Genomic DNA, 25,478 nt, shown 5'->3' on the forward strand with positions numbered 1-25,478 from the left:
CTATCTTTGAGAGAATTGATTGGTTGATTAACGTCACGTGACCCGTCAATAGACTTTTTGTTCCTAGTATACAGAAGTGTGATTTGCACACACTGTAACATCATAATTTGACCTTAAGAACGTTTAGGTAATCAACTTTACCATATAAGGCAAAGAAACCACGTTATGGGGGTTTAGAACGATGTTTACTTTCGACTAATATAGCCTAATATCTGAGACAATAGGCAAAAAACAGGTGGATATTTTGTCCCTTCAATTTCACGAATATGTTTTTTCAAAGATAATTCTATTAGTTTGCTTCTTAAATTTCAGATAAATGAAAAAAGTGTGACAAATATAATTTTTAAAATTTAAACCTTTAATTGGCACTTTTATTACAACGAGCTTTGTCCAATTTTAAGCAATACTAAAAATTTTCCATTTTTCATTTTTCAAATTTTGAAATTTGAAAATTTTTACTTCATTTTAAATATCAAAATTTGAAAATCATTTGGCACTTTCGTTACTTCGATTAAATCCAACCTAGCTATGTAATATGGAAGTGACTTTTGCAGGAAAAATCCTTAAAATATTGTAATTTTGGCGAAGTAGAATTTCATTTTATTTGGTGAGAACTAATTTTGACAATTTTTCTTTTCTTTTTTTTTTGCCTGAAAGTAAATGTCCTGGAAAAAAGATAACGGGTAATTTTAGAAAGTTATGAAAATTTTCGACGAGATGATATTTTGGCGAGTTAGCAATCTTTTGATTTTGTTGAATCTTTGATATTTAATGTATTTTCAAAAGACCTTTAGGACTTGAATTCAATTAATTTCAAATGTCAGTCACTAACCCAACCATGCCATTATTATCAAAAACACTTCATAAAAATAACAAAATATCTATATTTTACGGTAAAAAAACATTTCTCGCATTCTTTTATACATTGAGTCTATGTTAAAATAATACAAGAAAATAAATAAGTAATGAGACAAATATCAAAATTACACTCGCAGAAATTTAATTGGTTCTGAAACATTTTTAACCGTCATTCGACATACTGATAAAGCAATTAAGGAATCTTAACATCCATAAATCGTTCATTTAACGTTCACATGTGGATGTCAACTGCGTGTGGATTTTTAACCTGACATTGTTGTTATTCTTGGCTTAACACGTCCCGTTCTAACCAAATACCTCTTGTGTGACAAATACCATTCCCTAAGCAACGTCTTTCAGCATTACATACAATCAACGTTGTTACAACGTTCTCCATCTCAGGTCTACTTATTATTTTTGGCTCGTGTTGATTCAGCACCGCCAGAAAACGCAATCAAGCTACACGTTGAACTATCCCCTTCCACCGCTTTCACATTATACGTACGTCTTTTTTTGCGTCCATTCGAAACAATTTTTTCGTGAACGTAAAAAGGTCTACGTTTTTCCTGCGTTGAGAGTTGATCATTATATATTTGAAGAGGCGAATAATGATCAACAGGTGGCTGAGCAATCTTTAGTAGATATTTTCATATCGACCATCAGAAATATATACGTTTAGCATCACGAGGGTCCATCTCTTTCGGGCAGTACGGACACTTCAGCCTATGGTTGAATCATACATTAAGATTCGTTAAATAGAACAAACATAAATATATATTTTCAGGAAGTTCGAATATTTATTGAATCCGGAATTCAGTTAGTTATGGAAACAAATTGTAGCTAAGACTAAATTATTCCTGTATGCCTGTTTTTTCTAACCTAACTGATGCTAATTGCTAACTTATCAACAACCTTTGTCTGTTTGAAATGCCATGATAAGGCTAGTATGCAGCGTACAATAAGAAAATAAGCAGTCCGGTATTGTTTACATAGCTCCAGCACCCTGCCCTAGGGGGGGACTACACCTGAAAATTTCCTGAAAATAGCTGCGGGCTGGAATTTCAGGAAACTTTAAGACATTTTAAGAATCGGCCACAGGGGCTCCTGCACTACTACTGTCAGATCGACAGGATAATAGAGCTTCACATTAAACACTTTTAAAGCGTTTACACTTTGTTTCAGGATATAAAATAAATCATCGAACCTAAAGCGCAAGACTCACTAATGAATTTATCGATACATAATTCCTAAATTAAAAAGGAAGTAATTTATTATCGCTAAGTTTAGGTGTGAGAAATTCTCTAACCAGCAGAAATCATTGTCTTATCCTAATCCTGTTCTTAAATCTCGAGTTTATAGTGGTCTTCCATACGCAAGACGGAAACTTCAGTATGACGCAAATGTTTGCGCGGTCTTTTACATCTGAAGTTACAAAAATAGGAAGAGCTGGACAGGTGTCAGACGAGAGCAGCAAAAACTGGTGAGATCTGGCGACATGGACAAGGAACTTCAAAAAGAGCTACCAACAGTTAGAAAATGTGTAAGAAGTTTGCCGAATAATTTGGCATCAGATTGTTGAAGATTCTATTTATGCTCAAAACATTGTTGACAACAGCGAGGATTTAAGGAGAGTGGATGAGCGGAAAAGAGTGTTTTAACGGTCAAACTTCACAAGTGGTTTTAGTGGTCAAGAAATGCAGCGAGCTTAGACCACAGATGAGACATGTTTTTATTTATCATAAATATTTCACTTGAAATCGTTTACAAAGGGTGACCGAGGAACTTGAAAATATCCTTTGTTTTTCCTTATTGGCATGACACTTTTTAAAAAAATGTCTATATTTGTACATTTGGGAAAAGCACATGGCGTTCTTAATCTATTTAGAAGGTCATGGAAAAGCTGCAAGGGTAACTACAGGTTCTATTTACACTGCATTGTGGCTAAGACTTCACTTGGGGCATACCAGAGGAATGTAAAGAGATGGAAAAACAGCTTTTCTGATTACTCAAAGTTCAACGATCACTTCTATTGAAAATTCTATTGTAAAAACGTTGATTAGGTCATTAAATGAAAGTCCAGAAAAGACGGCTCGCCATACAAATCGGACGGTTTCTACATGATTCGACGATAAAATGTTTTTCCTTTTTCGCTGATTACTAGTTCAATTTTTAAGAATAAGGAGCAATATTTTTACCAATGTATAGCAAAAGAAATTCTTAACGCAATGATATTAAATTGGTTCTTGTAAAACAGTCAGAAGTCGAGTAAAATCAAGATGAAGTTATAATTTTCTCGCGCTCTAGCTTTCCATATAATGATGCAGTCAAGATGCGGTTATATCAGTAGAATCACTAGGAAATTCTGAGCAAGAAGATATAGGTACCTTTTCGTATAGGAGAGGTGTACCCAAAATATAAGCCCTAAAAGTTTGCGCATAATCAGGCTTGAAACAAAAGAATTTTGTCACAACACGCTAATTATGCAGATTTTTTATAGCGACAACGAAAGAAACCTACCGGGTGACCCACGAAAAAGTTCAGACGTTTCCCGACGTCTTGAGGCCGAACAAATGTCCCAAAGTGCTTGGAGTTTTGATATTTAGAAAGTAGACACCTTACTTAAAATTTGAGCTATCACTTTTTAAATTTGACCAAATTGTTCTCTGCTTATGAGCTTTTAAAGTCAAAATTCACTTTGCGGAAAGTGTAAAAAACACGTAAAAAAGGGGTATCAAATTTGGTATTTTTAGACGTTTTTGATATACAGTTTTTGAAAAAAATCTATGAAAGCGCCAATTTTTATAAAAACTAGTCTTGTTTTAAACAAAGATTACTTTCAAAGGTGTTTTTATTAATTATCAATGTCATACTGTCGAACGTGCTAACCGCACTGGGCTCAACTTCAGTGTTTTTAAATCATTCGTAGGCCCAATTGTAAAATTGTAACCAATTTTAACTAAAAACTCATGACCACCCCCTTAAAATGGAAATTATAAAATAATGAAAACCATCCACAGGGATTAGCTCTTGAAGTCTCCAGCCTGCCTAAAAGTTTTAGCCTCGTTTTCGCGAAAACTTGTGACCACGCCCTTGAAAATGGAAATTTTGAAAAAATGAAAAAATCGCCACCAGGGATTCGCCCAAGTATCAAGTGTGCAAAATTTCGGCCAAATCTGATCATTTTTGAAGTCTCCAGCCTGCCCCAAAGTTTTAGCCTCGTTTTGGCAAAACCTCGTGACCACGCCCTTAAAAATGAAAATTTTCGAAAAATGAGAAAAAACACCCCCAGATATTCACCCAAGGAACAAGTGTGCCAAATTTCAACCAAACCCGATCATTTTTGAAGTCTCCAGCCTGCCCCAAAGTTTTAGCCTCGTTTTGGCGAAAACTTGTGACCACGCCCTTAAAAATAAAAATTTTCAAAAAATGAAAAAAACACCCCCAGATATTCACCCAAGGAACAAGTGTGCCAAATTTCAACCAAATCCGATCATTTTTGAAGTCTCCAGCCTGCCCCAAAGTTTTAGCCTCGTTTTGGCGAAAACTCGTGACCACGCCCTTAAAAATGAAAATTTTCAAAAAATGAAAAAAACGCCCCCAAATATTCACCCAAGGAACAAGTGTACCAAATTTCAGCCAAACCCGATCATTTTTGAAGTCTCCAGCCTGCCCCAAAGTTTTCGGACAGACATACATACACACACACATACATACATACATACATACATTGTCAGATTCTAGCTCAACTGAAGTTGAGAAAAACTCGTTAAATAAGTCAATTTGTAAGTGATTTTCTAATTGATTGCATGAATTTAATACCTCTTTTTTACGTGTTTTTTACACTTTTCGAAAAGTGAATTTTGACTTTGAAAGCTCATAAGTAGAGAACAAGTTAGTCAAATTTAAAAAGTGATAGCTCAAATTTTAAGTTAGGATATCTACTTTCTAAATATCAAAACTCCAAGCACTTTGGGACATTTGTTCGGCCTCAAGACGTCAGGAAACGTCTGAACTTTTTCGTGGGTCACCCAGTATTTACTCGACATAAACTCCCTTAAGGGCAAGAGACCTGGTATATGACGAGCAATGACGAGCCGTTTTTCCTTTGTTTTCAAGAAGCTGTTTTCCATCTCTTTACATTCCTCTGGGCATACCCATTACAAGAGAAACAAATTAAATGACCTGTTCATTTTGTAGCTAACACTTCGGTAAACTTGGGGCATTTCCATTACAAGAGACCTACAATCGTTGCCAATATATTATGGCATATTTATGACGGTCAAATTTAGATACAGGGCAATAACCTCTCCTCCGAACAAAGTTGCTGGGAAAGAAATATTGCTTGGCCGGTCTTTAGCCCCCTCCGGCAACATTGTTTGGGGGAGAGAGGGGGAGGGAACTCATTTTTGGGCTTAATGCCATAGGTTTTGTCAATGATTGTACTAACAGGGTAACTAATGGTATCTAAGTAAATGACCTGTTAATTTTTCATGGTAAGTCTTAAGCGATATCTTTAAGGCCGTTCCCCAATTTCTCCCGTCAAAACAACTTCGAAAAACAATCAAAAAAATTCAACAATACAAAACATTGAAAAGAAAATATTTCGATATCATTTTGATCATGAAAACCGCTAGGTCCATCCCTAAATGTCCACTATAAAGAAGACCGCTTCTATTATTTTTTTGCGACTCCACAAAATAATTTCTATGTGGTGATCATACATCGGGGTCAAGAAAAGTTCAAAAGCAAAAATAAACATTTTTCTTGTGGTCCTACATAAACTTTGAGACTTGAAATATTAAACCTTCAATAAAGAATTTTAACCAGACACTATTTGTCAAGAATGCCTTTGTTTGACAACTTCATGAAGGGACGCGATGACATTTCACGTGCACACACGTACACATACCCACCCAGTACCAAAATAATTTCCTGTCTTTTTCGGAGCAACAACACAATATATTCTTATATTCTTATCTTATATTCTTAAGATCGTACTTTATAGGCGGAGAATGGGCTGTGGCGCAATATTATCTTCAATCCTTCCAAAAACTCAATAATTTATAAACAGTGAAAAAGAGAACAATTTATCCTTTCTTTAAATAAAACAGGCAAATATATTTTTGAGTTAAAATCTTTGGCAATTAATTCAAATCAGCGCTGACCCCAAAGATTGCATAAGGTATTTTCGAAACGATCCAATAATTAAGAACACATCAAATAATTTTTCAATTAATGAAGAAGTCCTGACAGCAACATGAAATAAAGATTCGGATATAAGAATTTGAGCATGAGAAAAGACAGAGATTAAATTGTTTCAAAATTGACTCGAAGAGGACGTAATACAATGGTTTAACTAAGACACGTTCAAACAAATAAATCAAAACCGCGAAAAATTCTAAAAATAAGCTCGGTTCACACCAAAATGATTTGCGAAAGGAAAATAAAGTTATCCCGATTTTTAATTAACTAATCCATCGTTTAATCCGATTGACTCTAGTCAATATTTGCCCGCTTAAGAGTAAACTTTTTTGAAGCTTCCAACTTGAAAAGACTTCCAGAGGGTCGCATAACTTAATTTGGATGGTTGTTAGAACCGACTCACGCTTGTTTACACGTCTTATTTATAAGAATAAGTTTTTAACAACATTCTAAGGTTTTGTGGGATCTAAAACACACAATTTCTTAAAAGAAATTACACAAAGAAAACTCAGAAAATGGTGAAAATAGAACATTTTAAGAACATTTTAAATTTTAAAAAGTTAAGAACATCCGTAAGCTTCAATAACTTTGGATGTTCTTATAAAAAACGTGTTTTGTCTTAACTAGGCTAAAAAGGATTTTTGATAAGTAGAGTAATGTCTCACTCTATGGAAAAGCCGTCAAAGTTTGCGGTTAACGCAATGACGTGTGCGTTGGTACACATAAAAGACAGATGACGTAGACACGTGCCGACAGGTTGACGTCGTGATGTACATGGCTTCTCAACGGAAGGAAGTAGCGGGACAGACAGGAACTAACAATTTGACAAATTCGCGCTATAAAAAATGGAGACCTTTTCTGCATTTTATCTTAGAATTTCTTAAAAAGGTTAAAATAGTGTTAGTGTTAGTTTAAAGGTTTCTTTTTGATTGAAAGGTCTGATGATGCTGATGTAGTAAAAACAAGTGCGACAAGATTAGAAAAAGGTTTTGAAAAAATGGAAATACATTTTGAACAAAAGAACATTCCTCAAACAAAGGGAATTTTACTGATACTCTTTCGAATGTTTTATGTTTATAATAAATAGAACGTTTTCTATCTTATAATCAAAACATTCGATTGTAATTTTGCTCGAAATCAACTTTGCTATTTTTTTGTTTACAAAAGCAATAGAATGTGAGGTCACATTTCGAGACAACTTTCGATCTTTCAATTTTTTCATAGGATATCGTTGCGTTAAAAAGTAGCTTTAATTTATCTGACTCAGCATGAAGACACTGCCTAAAACAAGATCCTTTTATTCCCGTAGAAAACCTTTTAAAAGGTTCTTTACAACCTGAGATCAGAATGCAATTGTTTTCTGCCCACCACGCTGAAGCTCTAAAGGGATGGGTGAAAACAAAACCATCTGACGATTATGCAATCTCGAATTTGTAAGGACCGCGCTCGTTTAAAAGGACTGGGAATGACAACAAAGATGTGCGATTGTGTTAAAAATAGGGCACCGTATCAGGCAAATTTAGTTTTTGACTTTCCGGCGCACAATAAGATTCTCGTTGTATAATTTTCTAGCCTTCAGGGCTTTACCGTGCCCGTAAGCAAATTATGACCAGGTTATGATCAGGTTAGGTTTTTATACAATCATCTAATGTGAAATTTCCTTCTTTGGTGAAAAGATATTTGATTCCGCTATCATTTATGTTCTATCCATACATCTACACTATCAAAGTCTTGTCTTTCAAGTTTTCTGATTAACTTATTTATTTAACTAAAATAGGTTAAAAATTCTAGGAGAGTACATCAATTAACTTGAAAATTAACACAGCTTTTGTGTTCTCAGCGAAGAAAAGCACGGAGTCGAACTTATAAAAATACTTTTTTTAAGAAAAAAAACTTAGCCTGACTTTCCTGAATTTCCCTTATTAAACATTATAAACATCTTCCTGGAAATTTCGCAATAAGAGAATAAGAGAAAAAATAATGCACTTACTTATTGCTATTGGACAACCTCTGCAATGCATCTTTGCTGATCACGTGACCACAAACTAATCTCATTGGTGGATTGGTGCGACCGCATTGCTGACGTAATATGGGACATGCGAAAATGGAGTGGAAACGAAATTCGTTGTCAAGGTCTATCTCGACCTGAAGTTTGATAAAAATAAATAAAAATAATTTATTGGGTTCAGGGTTGCTACAGGTTTGTCAAGCTTAAAATTCCAGACTTTTAGTCTCAAAAGCCACATTTTCCTGGATTTTTACCTGAAAATTTCGAAAAATCTCTTTTCCAGACATTTTGTCAAAATACCAAATATTTTCCAGACATTTTATCCATTGGGAATCTTACCGATAGATACCGTTCTTTTTACTAGAAAGTTTTACTAAAAATGCTTTTTTTATTAGAGTTAAAGTATTGGGAATTGGGTCCCCTCGCATGTCATAAGTTGACCGGGGCGAAGATACATTTACTTGCAAAGTGAATTACAGTACTGAGTGAAAATCAGATCCTGACCTTCTGCATGTCAAGGCATGTCACTCGAGATATTGAGCTTCAAAAAGCGCAAAAACTGGACAAAACAGCTGTTTCTGGCTGAAAAACACGGTTTTCAAGGGTTAATATCTCGAGTTAGGTACAGAAATCACCTATACTTGCAATGTATCTCTAATCTTAATTTTTTGAGAGCTTTCCTTAAATATACAACAGGTCTCCGTTTTCTCAAGCTAAAATTTTCATTAATTTTCAACCCTATGATTTTTGCCTGAGACCGTCCGAAAATCACACCAAAGTGTCCGAAAAAGAATTGGAACCAAAGTAATTTTGATTCCCCTACCCCTTAGCTTTCCAAAAATTTATAACAAGTGCTTTGATCAAAATAATCGAGCGACCTCAAAAAAAAACCCTACTATAGAAAGATTTTTCAAAAATTGTTTCGAAATCATTCAGAGAAAAACCTAGCTTAAAATTTGCTACAATACTTTTTAATTTCACTTCATTGGTTCAAAAGGTTTTTAAAAAATATCAAAAAAGGTATTCGGAAAAATCTTTTCTTTAAGCACCATACTACTGTCATTGTTTTTTCAAAATTGTTATTGATAGAACAACTATTGCCATAAAAATTAAAAAAAAAAATCCTTCAGCTCAACGGCTTGTTCTTTAGACTTATCTCGATACTTTATGCGAAGATACTACCGAGAGATCAATGGTCGATCTTTGACAAATCTGTCCGAAGCGAAAGTTCATCAAGCCTTTCAATTAATCCAACTATCACCTTGAAATGTCAAAACATCAATCGAACGACACAAGATAAAAATTGTAGGATAATACCAATGACTTTTATATATTCTTGAAGAATTAGGGTACAACTTTCAAAAAACTCCAATCAAATGCGATTTTGCTTGACTGGGATTGAGAAACTTTGTCCAGGGTATATGAAGGTCAGTGGATAAGACTTGCAGCCACCTCTTTTTGCAGCCGATATGATGATAGATGTTTTTGGGAACAAAAAAACAAATCAATATATAAAACAAGCCGGAACGCTGATAGGACCTACCTGATGATTAAAGTTAGAGCAAGAAGGGAAGTGTAATATAGTCAAGTCCTGGAACACCAAGGGGATAATCAGTAATCGTTCGAGTTATGGAAATTTGAGTCATAGAGAGGCAGAATATCCTAAAAATCTCCTCAAGAAACCGGAAAAATCAGCATATTTCTAGCATTTTCGACCAGACAGCAGATATTTTTTCAAAATTGGACTCCCTTACAATTACATTTAAGGTATTTTCATTTTGCACCAGTGTCATTTCATGACAAACAGACAAGTACAACTCGAGAAATTCAAGAAAATTTTCCGGCGATTCTCGGCTGTTCTGGCAATTTTTATAAAGTTCCGGATAATAAAATCGGTTGTATAGACAAGCAATTAAATCATACTTGATGGTGGGCATTATTATCAATAATGTTTTTGCGTGAAAGAACTAAGAAATATAACGAAAACATCCGATGCTCCGGCATATTTCCGGCATTTTCGGCCGGAAAATAATTTCTCCCATTCTTCACATTTTGGGCATCACCAATTTGCGTCTTTGTACCAAAAATCGGAAAAAACTAATGAGCCAATATCCCGAGAAAGGTCCAAAAATATAATAAAATGATGAAAATAACATCTATACCGGTAATTCTTCTTTGGCACTCCACATCCCCTCCACCTGTCTCTGTTGCATGACTTGTCTGATCTGTAGTAAAGATGGTAGCGCTGTGCACCCAACTGATACACTCACTTCGAGTGGACTGCATTTGGGCAGACCGAGAAGTGCGCATGCGTCCTTAGCTAACAGGTCACTGGTTTCCACCCATAACGAGTCATCAAAGAGGTCTGCGTATGGAGATTTTTCCATACCAGTTTTCATGAAGGCAAAACATGCCATGAGAGATTGGATTTCTAAAGATAAAAGAAACGTGAAAGGGAGTTAACCAGTCATAAAAGCCTAATAAAACCTTCTTTTTTTTACCCAAAATAATTCTCCCATCTTGCAAGCTCAAATTTTTCGATAGCTTTTAAAACCTTAATGCAGTCGAGTTCAATCTTTACAAATACAAGCGTGCATGTTTGGTGAAAGGTTGGACATTATTGATGACGTTTCCACGATCTGGTCACTTTACTTCAAACAATTTGTGAGGCTGTAGAATACCGACCACGTTTGTGAACGAACTGAAATTTCGCACACTGCTTTGCTGGATGGTGACTAAATAACAGTGATAAAAATTTCCGGAATCCCCCCCCCCAAAAAAAAAGAAAAAACGAGTATTTTACAGTTAGGTAAGAAAGTACCAAACAATCAAGGGACGATTTGTTACTAGATTATTCTATACCAAAATCTACCAAAATAAAAACAAATAAAATGAATATAAGTGATTTTATGAGAAGATACACGAACGAAAGAACGCAAAATCTGCAGGTTTTCAAGCTTGGTAGCATTTAAATTCTGAATCAGCACCCCAAATCGAGTAAGAAATATATAAAAAAATTGGTCGGCTCGCGGACCAATGAAACGTTTCGGGGCTATTGGCCACAGACCAATAAGGAAAATGAACGAAGGTTGTTTGAAGCCAGATGAAATAATTGACTTTACCTTTTAAATGGCCATCGAACGCCGAAAGTTTCCTTGAGTAATACAGCGCTTCTTTGAAAAATCCACTGCGGAGTAGTGTAAGAAATTTCAGTTTGTGTAGTTTGAATTCCAACTCGCTATGCATGGATTTTAGCTCTTCGTGATGACTGACTGCCCAGCTACAAAATGAAAAAGTGTAATATAATTTAGAGTATCATCTTCATTTGACAATGGTGGGTTTCATTTAATTGACCCTTTTGCTTGTGTGAATGTGAAAATTCTCAAGGATTTTTTTCCCATTGTTTTTTGTGTTTATTTTCCTTATCCAAACTAAAACTCGAAAATTTGCTCAATTCCTAAACTTATCCTAAACATTTTGAGAATCTAATTGCAGCAAAAAATATTGTTGATTATAGTATTTTACCCTTATAACCATGAGATTATAACCAAGAAGCACAATGTTTACTACAACAGTCAAACTCTGATCTCAAGGGTTTCGATTGTCGGTCAATAATTCTTTCTTACCTCAGTGCTGGTTCAATATTTTTCTCTCTGAATGCATTAAGTATTGTGTTGATTTCATTGAAAGCATATTCACTGTTCGGTGGCAACGATAGTTCCGACTCCTGAAATTTTAGTAGAAAAAGTAGTCTCTCAGGGATGAAATACTAAAACCAATCTCTTTCAACGACATCCTCAAGAAAAGCGTTCAAAATTTGTCATGGCAACAAAAACCGAAATTTCATCAAAACCAAATGCTAACATAAATCAATAATTATCTAATTTGTAATGGCAAGGCATTCACTTGATTGAGGGGGAAACGGTTAGGAGGAATATAAAATATTATAATTTTTAATCCTATTAATCTCAGGCTTTTTTATACAGGTGGCGACCTCATCATCAAGTTTTTGCTTGACCAGTGAGAAAGTATCCTTTTTTTAAAAACTGCAAAATAGTCAGCAAAATGTGACAATTTTTTTTACGATCTCAAAAAAATTTTCTTTGAGTTTAAATGTTATAAATGTTAAAAGTTTTCTTTTCTGTAGTCAACTAAAGACTAAGTGCACCACTGACAAGAATAGTGCAATAGAGAAAGCGAAGTGTGGTTGAGAGGACACGAACGTAGGTAAAAGTTGTGACGAATATTGGCACTCCTACGCGGTAGCACCGGGTTATAAAAAAGGCACTGTACTGTAAATGTCAAAAGTCTTTCTTTCAAGCATATGAAATTTCAAGTGATTTACAATAAAAACATAAAATCCGATCTGGTGGGGTCTATGATCACGAAATTTTTTCGTTGAGTTATTTGCGAAAATTCATTTTAGCCTGATGGATTCCACCTCCTGATGCAAATAGGGTTAAAGCCTTAGGATTTTTCATATAATTCTGATTTTTTTTCAAGCAAGATCTTTGAGCCTCTCAAAACTAACGTCAAAATAGAAATCCCTTTAATGTTTATCCCACGGACACAACACATTCAAAGAATAACATGAAGAACCTATTAATTTTGGAAAATGGTTCCAGGAAGTTTAAATGGTTATAATACTTGTCATGTCGTTATGACATTATGAAAATGGGAATAAGTCACGAAGTATAGGAAAACTAATAAAAGATGTATTTTAAAAACCGAAAAAAAGTCTCTCGGCACTTCTTTTTAAAGCAATCTTAATTAGTAATATACTAATAATGCATTCTTAGAAAGAACTATTATAAATAGAAGGAATTAAGAAAATAGTCGATCAATTTTCAAATTAACAGCATTAATTTCTAATCAAAGCCATAATCTCATCAAGTCTCACAATATCAAAAAAGTTTCTCAAATAATATTCGTTCGAGACATCTATATCGTAGTAATGGTAAATGGTGATGTCGTTCTCGTGGGTCAGAGTTTCCGTATACTCTGGTTTTACAAAACATCATTTTAGATTGATTTTATCAAGAGATTATCATTTATGGCGCAGTACTGTGGAAGAGGTGATTGATAACCTTCCAGTACCAAATCGCTTGATTCTACTATTCCATGAAAATGAAACTAGATGGCCGGTTGACTCACATGATAATCTTTCAAAGTTTACAGAGTTAGATTCGTGTGCAAGTAATTACCAAAACAGCGAAATCGTTTTTTACTTTGGACTTAGGCGATGTGTCGAGTCTTTAACGTTAATCAAATGTAAAATTCAGAAAATGTTCATAGTTGGCGTCTTACATATTGCTTGTTTTGGCTCAAATAATCCAATAGTTAATACATATACTACTGACATGACTGTAGCTGACATTTACCATCTTGTTGAAACAGAAACCGGGCTACCAATGGGTGCCTTTGTCTTGCTCACCCAAAACAATAAACGCATTATAAGTTATAACGAGGATATATCAATTTTTATTAATGTCGACGCTGGAGATAAACTACTTGTTTTGGCAAATTTTATGGAAAAGGACAAAAATCTGGAAGAGATTTGCCGACAGAAAAGAATTAAACATTTGAAAAGTTTGAAAATTAGGTTTTTAACAAAGGAGGAAATTATGGGTCCATTTCAAATGTCCACCATCAAATCAGTCAAAGAGTATATTCATCACAATTATGAATTTTCCTGTTATCATAGACAAGCGATCATCTACAATAAAAAAGAAATTGAAGAAGATCAGACCCGGATTTTAGACCTTTTTGAGCAAGATACTGGATCAAGTTCAGATATGCAGCTTAATGTCATCTTTATCCGAAAACCTTTTGATGTTACCTTTTTGTTACTTAATGATAGTAATCGAATGTTGTATGCAACAAAACAAGTGAAATGTGATGATACTATTTCAGAAGTCAAGATGAAACTAATCCCAGAATATTATCCTGAACAGTTTTGGTCCATTCAGAGTCATCTAAACGAGGAACAAGATAGTATTCCAAAAAGTATTTCCGAATTTTTTACTCTTACAACGGATGATATATTTAAAGATCATATCCTGGCAGACCACATGACCATAGAACAATGTGGTATTAAACCGTATACAAAAACACGATTTTACTTGGTCGAAAATGTTTTCGTTCGCATAAATTTCGAGGAGGAGGCTGACAGACAAGCCATTGAATATCAATTAAGAAAAGATGAGACTTTCGATTACTCTGAAGTTGATCTCAACAATATGGTTGAAGATCTACGTGAAAAACACGGCGTACGTAAGCGTGATGTTCATCTCGTCCCTGATCAAAATGGCGTTGACAAAGAACCAATATTTTCTGGGAAATTCAAAAGACTTCCCAATAATGTACATGTTATTCATTATAGCGTAAAACGACAACAAAGAACGTGCAATATTTCTTAGTAGATATGAAATAAGTTTGAAAGAAAATATAAACCAAAATAAAAAACTAACTCAAAAGACTGAAAACCATCACAAGGTTTAAGTTAGGGATTAATTTCATTTGGTAAGAAGTGATGTGTCGTGTGACCTATTTTCAACAACTTGAAATTCTTAAAAAACTCTCGCGATGTCTTTACAAGATTCTTTTTCGCCTTAGTCGGGTCAAAAAACCTCCATGCATTTCACAATGTATGAGAGATTTGAGTTTATACTTACTTGAGACCAGAAGGTTCAGTACTCTTATTTCATCCTCTACCTAATGATTGCATCTTTTTATTAATTTTTTTCTGCATAGTCTTGTAAACCTTACGATATAATTTAGTTCTATATTCTTACAATCTCGGTCATAATATATTGAGAATTTTGGTTGATTCCTCGTTTTTTAAACAATTTAAAGTTCGGGCAAGAAAGTCGGTCGCTTTTGGACTAATTGATAAATTTATTCGAATATTTCAATTCGAGAGGGGTTTATAGACTTCCAGGCTATATTCTGAGCAGTATTGGGCCCTTCTTGAGCTTTTGGATCCACAGATCCAAGTCAGTCTAGCATTAAAACTCAGAGTTAAAACTCTACCCTTCCAACCTAATTTAGAACACTTCCAAATCATCGTTTGTGGTTTTACGATTTTTTGGGAATTTACTTTTTTTCTCAAATATTATGACTTTGATAATACCCTTCATTTATGTCAGTATTTTGTTGTAAATATTTGGTAGTTTATCTGCGTTTTTGTTTTCACGAAGAAAGAAAATAAATAGATATTAACATTAACAAAATACCTCTATCAATTTGTTAGCCGTTTCTTCCTGTCCCTGTCTCATCAAGTGCTCAACAATAGCCTCATTTAAAAGGTCCCTGGCATCGCCACTGAAAATATCTTCTTGTGTTGTCCCACCAAACTCTGATGTGAAATTCTAAAATATGACAGCTCACTTTTAGATCTCACAGCTTACAGTTACTTACAATGTTTAACTTAACTGGCCCTTCTGACGCCGGCCCCTTTAAGACTATGGCCCCACTTTAAGCTTATACAGTACTTACATCCCAATATGGGAAAGCGTTATAAGGCCCGCTAACCTTTAAATTACGTTGTCCTTCCCGTTATCTGTACTTTCCAAGGTCATATTGATAACCATTAGCATTATGGATCCCAATTAGTTCCATTAGACTTGATTTCTAATGAAAATCTTGGCCCTAAAGCTGAAAAACGTTGAGCTAGCCATGTACAGTCTGATGATTTTGAAGTAGAAAAAACAAATGAATAAATATTTTTTAATCTCTTAAAAGTATGTCGTACTCTATCGATCGATTTTCCAACTTTAGAGACGTAGGCATGTAATTCTTTATGTTCCAATGCAACCTTGTTGGTTTCCTCTTTCACTCGTTTGGAAGCAGCAGCAAGAGAGTGGAGTGGAAGCCCTTGCAACGTATCCTCCATACCATTTTCTAAAGAAAAAAATATATAACAGGGAGCAGTCAAAATCAATAAACGTAATGTAATTATTCATAAATTGTAATAGACAATGTGTCCTTCACGTTTTAATAATCGAAAAATAATTTGTGTTAAATCTATTCGCCATAGTTTTATTTAAAAATCTAAATTTATTTCAAAGCAAAAGCTTTTTGGGCTACGCCATTGTCAGTACAAACATACACTTTGGCCCCCAAGACTACAGTATTTTTTTAATAGAGGAATGGTATAATTCTGATGAATTACCGTATCATATCTTGTAAAAAAACTACAGTTTAAAAACCTGAATCATCAAAATATTCACTATAAAGTGCTAATATTGGATCAAGGTTGGAAGTATTTTCTTACCCTCAGCAAAGTCGTTCCGTAGAGTTTGAACATGTTCAATTAAACCATCTAAATATTTGTTTAGATTTTTCTGGCAACTTTCAATCTTTGTTCTCAAGCGTTTCTCTTCTTTGTCCACAGCTTGCAAAGCATCCATTGTTTTAATTCCTTTTAATATTCTTTCAATCATTGATAAAAAGAGATTTATTAATAACAGTTAGTTAGTCTAAAATACTAGCCGGTACCCGGCGTCGCACGCCGGTTAAAAGCTGTAGCTGAATGCACTAAAAGTCCTTTGGATATTGAATCTGGCTTAAAAAAACGATCAAATGAATAAAAAGATATCTTCAAAGTTTGACTCTAACCCTCCCCCGGAAATCTTTTCTCGCTTCGCTCGCATTAAATACGCCGTCCAGTTTTCGACAATTTGAAAAAATGTCATGGTAAAGAGGAGTGAAATGTAGAAATGACAATTTTTTAGGAAAAAGCGGGAAAGCCACAAAGAATAGTGCAACTTTGTTTTATCAAAGATTTAAATAGTAAATTTTTTAAATTTAAATTACTAAATTGTAGATGGGCCTTAAATTTCAAACAAAGGCTAAATAAAGTCTAAACCAGGCTCTATTCGATCTGTCAATCAAAACAAACTTATCGAGAACAAAACATTGCTTGCGAAATCTTTTGCAAATGACGCGAATCCAATAGAACAAATTTGTGGAGCAAGAGACTAAAAGTCATTATTCCAAAACATAAACAAAGCGAAAACTAAAGTGGTGACACACAGACACACAAAGCACTGCTATTAATATATAGATGTATGAGGTGTCTTATACATTTTCTATAAGGCAAGCACAAGCATGGGAAAACATAGTACTTGAAATGATTCAGGCTGTAAAGGCGAGACCAATTTGATTAGTTGTTTTACGGGCCAAACCAACCCTGCAATTCCAAAAATCGAAATAAAAATAAAATTGATTTCGGGAGTACATTTTTATTTTCATTGCTTTTTATTTTACAGACTGCCAAATTATCAAAAGTTTGGTAGTTCTTCCAAGCTTCTGAGAATGTCAATAAAAAGGTTGAGGAAATTCGAAAAATGTGTCAAAACAGAAAAAAAAAAATTTCCAGTCATGCTTCTTTAATTTAGCATATCTCTTTTTCTAATGTAGCTAGAGACCTGAAGTTTGGAGGGAGAATTCTTTGATGGTTTTAGAATATTATTATATAAAAAAATATTTATAAAATATTTAGTACGTTTATCAAAATAACGAAAGAAAACATTCCATCAACTGCTCTAACTTGGGACGATTGGTTGAAACATGGGACTGTTGTATTTTCACTTACTGTTAAATCTCTTTGACAACATATTTGTTTTGATAACTCCACCAAGTTTATCAATCATATACTTTGTCACGATAACTTTCACTGATCGCGGGCCCTTTTTAGTTTTCTTGTTTTCATTCAAAATAACCGGACACCAATTGGAGAAAAAGAGAACGCCTACTGAATTAGTACTTGCCACGCGAGTGTGACTCAAACGTCCATCGTTTTCATTTTTGGTCTTTTCATTCCAGACACTGGCGTGTGTTTCACTAGGGATTTTTTTCATATTGCAATTTAAAAGACTACTTGGTGCGAAAGAGAAATCGTGCATTGTTTAATATGCCGTTCATTAACTCAAATCAAATGACTTTGGAGGTTCAGTGAAATGGTGGCTGAATTGCTGTCCCATGTTTTGCAGAGGCCAGTTAGAGAGGACGGATATGTTTGTTTTTGGTTTTGAAAAATAGCTTGGAAAAGATTTTAAATGCGTCAAAAAAGGTGTGGTAGGACCCGGCCAAGGGGGTCTGGAAATGGAGGAACAAAAAGTTATAAGTAAAGAATAAGTTTTTCTGAAAGGAGAAACCCCAAATGAAAAGAAAATCCATTTTGTCAGAAATAAAAACTTTTTTTCGGGGCATTCCCATGCTAAAAAATACAGTACAGTACATGAAAATGAAAGAACTAGAATTAGCGAATATGATTTTTGAATTTCTCACCCTTTTTCTGATAAAAATACAAAGTTTCAGCCTTCAACAGTGTTTTTCTTCATTTCCAGAAACATTTGTTTATCAATACTTGTAACTTTTTTCTTTCCCGTAGCAGACAATTTGGCACTTTACCAATTTGCCGTCTAGCCAGTGTCCACAGTGTTATATACCACTGGAAAGCTAAGATTACGGGCTTTCTTTTAGTAAAAATAGGATCCTCCTGCTGGTGCTCCAGAAACTTCCATAGTTTTTCGGAGCAGCAAAAACACTATTTTTCTCTCTGGAAAGTTCCGGAGCTCTTCCGTTGCTTCCGGAGCAAGTGATTTTTAACACGTTAAAACCGTTTAAACATAGTTACAAAAAAAATATTTGATGGACTTTGGTCAAAAACAAGAAGTTATAATGCGCGCGTCACTTGAGTTGAAATTGAATTTGTCACACTATATTCAAAAGCATCACTGGCGAAATACCGAAAAAATTAAAAAACGTGAGGTTTCACTGCTTTTTTAAAATACGCGCATGCGCAACCAGTTTTCACATGATTAGCAGAGCCAGTCAAGGCCTCCTTCGTCTTTTATACATTATTTTGGATAGAATAAAAACATATACCTGATCAACACAACCAAACCTTCTGTCTTGCGTTTACTCTTTCCTTCCCAACAACTTTCGTTTTTGGTTATGTAGGTTTTAAAATCCACAAGTAATGAACCTCTTATAGCTTTATCTGAATAAATCTGCTTGAAAACATTCTGTCAGATTTCATTCAGCACGTTTTTTATCCACGTGGTCGTGGGCGCGATTGGGCGTACCGCCATCGCGAAATATTTTACGTGAAAATTTACCGTATTCTAAAGCTACTGACGCTAATATAATCTAGATAGGGAATAAATATTAAATTTGACTCTTCTTTTGTTTGTATTTCTAAATTTCACAATAAAAAGAACTATTTACAAATTTATTTCTTTACGGGCAGTGAATGACTGTGCGCCGGCTATTTTGTCCATCTTTTCATTGGATAAATACCACTAAAATATCAAGATAAGTAAACATATAAAATTATCGCCCGGGGAGCACGGGCTTAGCTACGCGACCTCTCTTAAATTCGTATCTAAGAATTGAGGGGCAAAGATTACCGCGCCTGTAGGGACAATTTGAAGTTTTTTTATTCCAAGGTATCCAACTAACATCGACTGGGGGTTTTTTTTAGTTTCATTGATCGGTATTTTTTTTGAATTCTATGTTTAGATTTTTCTACCCAGCCCTGTTGCTATGTATGCGCGCCCTGTTGCTATGTATGCCCACCCTGTTGCTAAGACCTTCGATGAATAGAGAGTGCAACCAAAGTAATTTAGCGCACACTGCCGTCCGCATAATATCGATAAAGTTAAAGGAAGCCGTCTAACAATAGAAGCTTGTTCCGGACACAGGAAATAAACAGCACTTTCTGCTCTGGACGTTTCCGGAGCGCCGGGAGGGTCCTGTAAAAACCAGAACTCTTTAGCATACATAGGAAAAAAGTTAGAAGGGTTCAAAGTTCACAGAAAAATGAAACATTTGGTTATGACAGTCAGGCAAATCCTTGCAATGTGCACGGGGTCCGCTACGTTGCATTTGCAACATGTCGAAATCGAAAGTATCGCGAAAACCCGGTGTAAATACACAGGTTTTTTGGAACTCTCTCCATTTGCACGGGGTGGAAAATCAGAAAATTTAAGATTTTGCAATGGTTTTACAATCAATTAACACCATTCTTTTTGTTTAGAATCAATATTATGCAGATGAATCAAATTCAATAAGATATACCAGGTAGTCCTTTTTTATTGTTTTTGTATTTTAATTTGCAAAAAAAATTGTTCTTCTTATGCTGTGATGTAAGAGCCGTAAGGCTGTGGAGAAGGAATTTGTCCGCACGGCCATACTTTCGATTTTCAGATGCGGAACATACAAAACTTAGAATACGGGCATTGTGAGATAATGGTGTTTCAGAATCTGAATCTTGACACTCCGTGCTTATTTCTAGTTCTCCGGTGGTCTAGATTAGATGAATCACAACAATTCTTCTCTCGCTATTTCTTATTTTTATTTTTCATTTCAGTTTTCAGTTTTTATGGAAACACAAATGCGAGGGTTGGTGTAATTTAAGATGCACGATCTAACGATTTACGATTCGCGATGCGCGATCCATGCATAAAATATGCTGATTATTCCTAATAATTATCATAAAACTTGAATTATATAACATAATTCTAAAACAATGGCATAATCTTTTCTCACTTTTGTTTACCACAGTAAATTTATCCAAAAAGAAATAAGTAAGAGCAATGGAACTACGAATAATTACGACCGTAAAATTATGAAAAAAAATTACATAATCTTACAATAGAAAGAAAGTGAAAGTAATAAACAATGCACAAGAAATATTTTTGCTCTCAGTTTTAACAATCATTAATCGAATATATAGGAATTTCTATCTTAAAGCCATTTACCTTTTACATAGTTATAATGTATGTTGATTCAGCAGATTGAAATAAATAGAATCTTTTGTAATGAATAAAGAAAAATGTAGAGCAAGATTTTTTTCTTCCTTTTATTTACAAATTTGAAAGGACTCTTTTAGTAGAGGGAATTTTGTAAAATCGCTCGACTGTTTTGTTAGAAGCACTTGCTATACATTTTTGGAAAGCTAAGGGGTAGGGGAATCGAAATTACTATGTTTCCAATTTTTTTTCGGACACTTTGGTGTGATTTTCGGACAAATATGACGGTCTCAGGCAAAAATCATAGGGTTAAAAATTAATGAAAATTTTAGCTCGAGAAAACAGAGACCTGTTGTATATTTTTGGAAAGCTCTCAAAAAATTAGGATTAGAGATATATTGCAAGTATAGGTGATTTCAGTACCTAACTCGAGATATTGAGCTTCAAAAAGCGCAAAAACTGGACAAAATAGCTGTTTCTGGCTGAAAAACACGGTTTTCAAGGGTTAATATCTCGAGTTAGGTACAGAAATCACCTATACTTGCAATATATCTCTAATCTTAATTTTTTGAGAGCTTTCCAAAAATATACAACAGGTCTCCGTTTTCTCGAGCTAAAATTTTCATTAATTTTTAACCCTATGATTTTTGCCTGAGACCGTCATATTTGTCCGAAAATCACACCAAAGTGTCCGAAAAAAAATTGGAAACATAGTAATTTCGATTCCCCTACCCCTTAGCTTTCCAAAAATGTATAACAAGTGCTTCTAACAAAACAGTCGAGCGATTCCAAAAAATCGAACAAAATTCCCCCTACTATTTTAATAAAATTTTGCTGACATCAGTTTCACACGAGTTGGGTGTATATAACACCGTATCATCCCTTTAAAGCAAATAGAAGAATATATTGTAGAACAATATGTTTTGCGGACCGTAATGTACGAAGCAAAAAACGGGTGCTCTATTATGAAAAAGAATTTTCTTCCGGTAAACAATTCCCCTAGATTGATTCAAATTATGAAAAAGAGAGAGAGTACAGAAGGCGAATGCACGTGGCTTTCACTTTCTTTTAATCTATGAAAACGCGCTAAAAGCTTTTTTAAATATAATTTGTATAATCTTACATAAATGATGTTTTTAAAAATAATTGAGCTTCAGCGAATGAAAGTTTGTAAATGGCCTAAATATTTTATCATGATTAGCATAATTACGCATGAATTAACATATTTTATGCACGGATCGCGAATCGTGCATCGTAAATCGTTAGATCGTGCATCTTAAATTACACCAACCCCAAATGCGATCATATCCAGGTGAGACGTGTATTTTCCACATTTTCCACCGTCGTAATATCGTAATGATACACATTTATTATCATTGGCGAGTGGGAAAATCTGGAAGCCCTCTGGAGATCAGGTGGAGCCCCCCGCCCCACTGGAAAATTTAGCAAAAAAATCGTCGTCAGTGGAAAACGTAACCTGAAATTTTAACCCACTTGAAAAGAACCAAATAGCTTTACCTTCACTTCAGTATGGTTGAAAAATTGCACCGCAAAACCATTCCCACTGTAAACTTTGAGCTGGAATATAGAGTTTCTATCTCAATTGGGACACTACAATTAGATAGAAATTTCCATCTACACTGAAGGAAAAAGATCCAGCGGGGCGGCATTGAGACAGTGGTATGTGTGCTTGAGAGAATGAAAACAATGCAGAGGATGAAAGCAAAACCAAAAAGAAAGACCAACGAAGTTACAGTATCTATATTTTATTAATTTGATTTTAATGATCAAGTCAACCCTCTCCCTCCACGCGATGTCCACCTGGTTAACACAAATCGAGGGCTCTGACGACAGGGCGAGTATTTGGTGCCCTGTATAAATAACTAACCGTTTGCTTGCTGGCTTCGGTTGTACTGTGAGGTCTGACTGAAGTGAGAGTTGCTGATTTAGGAATTGGGGTGGTTTTACTTATAAGTGGTTGGCAGTTTGTGGTCTCGTTATTCTCTTGATCCGATATTGTGGGGTGATCATGTGATCATGTTTCTCACTGTGTGTCTTCCTGTGAGTTAGTATCTCTGTAAAAATACTCAGTCCCTGCAACTGTGAGTAGGTTGACGGCAGGAAGGGCATCCGGTCATAAAACTTATGCCTCAACTTTTTCCTCAAAATCCTTCCTCTGTAACTCAAGGTGTCTTCCGTGCCAATGAGTGAATATACATAGTTAGTCGCGAACGGTTGTATATTTCAGTGGCGAGTAGCCTTATCTAGTGTGCCGGGCAACTCTAGATGGACTTTATTGACCCGTGCATGTTACACATGGCCCTGGCAGCCAATTATGAAAACTAAATTATTTACAAATATTCGCGCTGGTTCTTTGAATGTTCGAACCATGCGGGGTAGATCTGGAGAAATTGTGGAGACAGTTTCTCGTTGCAAAATTTCTATCTGTGCGATTCAAGAATCTCGCTGGAAAGGTCATTCAGCCAGAGTAATCTCTGGTAAAAACAAAATGAAAAAAACATGATGATATGTCGAAATTAGATGTTTGGAAGCAGCATTATGAGGGACTTTTGAATTCTGAGTTTGATTGGGACGAATCTGTCCTCTCACATGCAGAGCCCCTCATATAGGTCCCCCGTTAGAAATTACACAGGAAATGGTACTGTCAGCTATTATAAAGAAGATGAAGTCTGGTAAATCTGCGGGCCCTAGTGGCATTGTTCCGGAAATGCTCAAGATCTCCTATGAAAGTGTTGTTCCAAAACTAACATCGCTTATAAATATGATCATTCGTGAAGGTAAAGTTCCCGCTGAATGGAATGAATCTTTCATCATCAGTTTATACAAAGGCAAAGGTGACTCACTTGAGTGTGGCAACTATCGTGGTCTTAAGTTGCTTGAAGTCTTACTTAAAGTTCTTGAGCGTATTCTCGAAACTCTTATCAGAGCAGCAAATCTCAATCGATGAGATGCAGTTTGGCTTCATGCCTGGTTGTGGTACGACTGATGCTATTTTTATTCTTCGCCAGCTACAAGAAAAATATCTAGGCAAAAGGAAAGATATTTTCTTCGCTTTTGTAGATCTGGAAAAGACTTTTGATCGCATACCAAGGAAAATACTATGGGGGCTATGCGTAGCCTTGGTGTCCCTGAATGGATTGTACAAACTGTCCAAGCAATCAGGGCTGCAAATAAATATTTTTAGTCAATCGGACATCATGTCCGACAGAAATGAAATCCTGTCGGTCAAACTCAAAATCCTGTCGGTCATTCAGTGTATATATTTTTTTAAGTTACGGAGAAAGCGAGTAGGAAAAATAAAAGTTACCTTGGAACAATTTGTAACTGTATATAACAGAGAAATTGATTCGATAAAAGTGATCTTAGAAACACCCTTGGAAGTTACGAAGAATTCAAGTTGATAAAAGTTAACTTAGAAACACTCTTAAAAGTTACAAAGAAAGTGAGTCGATAAAAGTTAACTTTGAAACACCCTTGAAAGTTACGAAGAAAGCGAATTGATAAAAGTGATCTTAGAAACACTCTTGAAAGTTACGAAGAAAGCGAGTCGATAAAAGTTAACTTTCAAGCACCCTTGAAAGTTACAAAGAAAGTAAATTGATAAAAGTGATCTTAGAAACAAAGAAGGTTACGAAGAAAGCAAGTTGACAAAAGTAATTTAAAAACACCCTTAAAGAGTTTGAGTTACAAAGAAAGCGGGTTGATAAAAGTGATCTTAGAAACAAAGAAAGTAACAAAGAAAGTAAGTCGATAAAAGTTAACTTAGAAACACCCTGAAAGCTATACAAAGGAAGCGAGTATTAAAAGAATAGGCTAAGTAAGAGGCAGGGGTATAAGAGATTTATTTTCAACTCTCAAGTTAATGGTTTATTCTTTTTTTCATTCGGACATCATGACCGACACAAAAGATTTTCAGTTGGTCAAATAGCTTTTTCAGTCGGACATTGACCGATGACCGATGCTTATTTGCAGCCCTGAGCGATGTATAATGGTCCAAGATCGTGTGTCAGGATCAATGGTCAGTTTAGTGAAGAATTCAACGTAAATGTTGGTGTCTATCAAGGCTCAGTCCTAAGTCCTCTGTTGTTCATAATTGTCATGGAGGCTCTGTCCCGAGATTTTCGAACTGGCTGTCCATGGGAATTACTGTACGCTGATGATATTGTTATTATTGCAGAAACAAAGGATGAACTCTTGTTAAAGCTTGCTCATTGGAAGCAAGGAATTGAAGCTGAAGGCCTTCGTGTTAACACTTGTAAGACCAAGGTTATGCATTGTAAAAATGGCCAGAGTGAAAGACAAAAATTAAGTAAATGGCCTTGTGGTGTTTGTTATAAGGGTGTAGGAAGCAAATCTATTCTATATAGCAGGTGTCAATGCTACATACACAAACGTTGCTCTGGGATAAAAGGTCGCCTGAAGGAAGACTTGAATTATGTTTGCCCAGCCTGTTTAAATCCTGTTGTTGTACCTCCACCTAGTATTTTTGCTATAGATGGTTCTAATCTTGAAGTTGTTAAGACTTTTTGTTATCTTGGTGATATGATTGGTAACAATGGTGGCTGTTTTGATGCAATTACTTGCGTATCAAATCAGCATGGAAGAAATTCAGGGAGTTACTTCCCATT

General features: G+C 35.1%; 1 protein-coding gene across 2 annotated transcripts in view; it reads right to left on the bottom strand.

The window, feature by feature from the left end:
- Positions 1-866: 866 nt before the first annotated feature.
- The window catches only part of LOC136814105 (E3 ubiquitin-protein ligase RMND5A-like), a 185,532-nt gene continuing 160,920 nt past the window's right edge, over positions 867-25,478 (bottom strand). Inside the window, exons 1-8 of one of the 2 annotated variants that reach the window (XM_067070608.1) lie at positions 16,344-16,509; positions 15,822-15,970; positions 15,304-15,438; positions 11,695-11,795; positions 11,191-11,348; positions 10,231-10,499; positions 8,051-8,205; positions 867-1,581 (exon numbers count right to left, since the gene is read on the bottom strand). In XM_067070608.1, the coding sequence (XP_066926709.1) occupies positions 1,518-1,581; positions 8,051-8,205; positions 10,231-10,499; positions 11,191-11,348; positions 11,695-11,795; positions 15,304-15,438; positions 15,822-15,970; positions 16,344-16,479 (1,167 nt within the window). In that variant the 5' untranslated portion in view covers positions 16,480-16,509 and the 3' untranslated portion in view covers positions 867-1,517. Of the gene's footprint in view, positions 1,582-8,050; positions 8,206-10,230; positions 10,500-11,190; positions 11,349-11,694; positions 11,796-15,303; positions 15,439-15,821; positions 15,971-16,343; positions 16,510-25,478 lie in introns of those variants that run through there. The other variant, XM_067070609.1, reaches the window with a different exon arrangement.

The sequence above is a fragment of the Clytia hemisphaerica genome, unplaced genomic scaffold (genome assembly GCF_902728285.1).
Source record: "Clytia hemisphaerica strain Z4C2 unplaced genomic scaffold, Clytia hemisphaerica genome assembly, whole genome shotgun sequence".
Lineage (NCBI taxonomy): Eukaryota > Metazoa > Cnidaria > Hydrozoa > Leptothecata > Clytiidae > Clytia > Clytia hemisphaerica.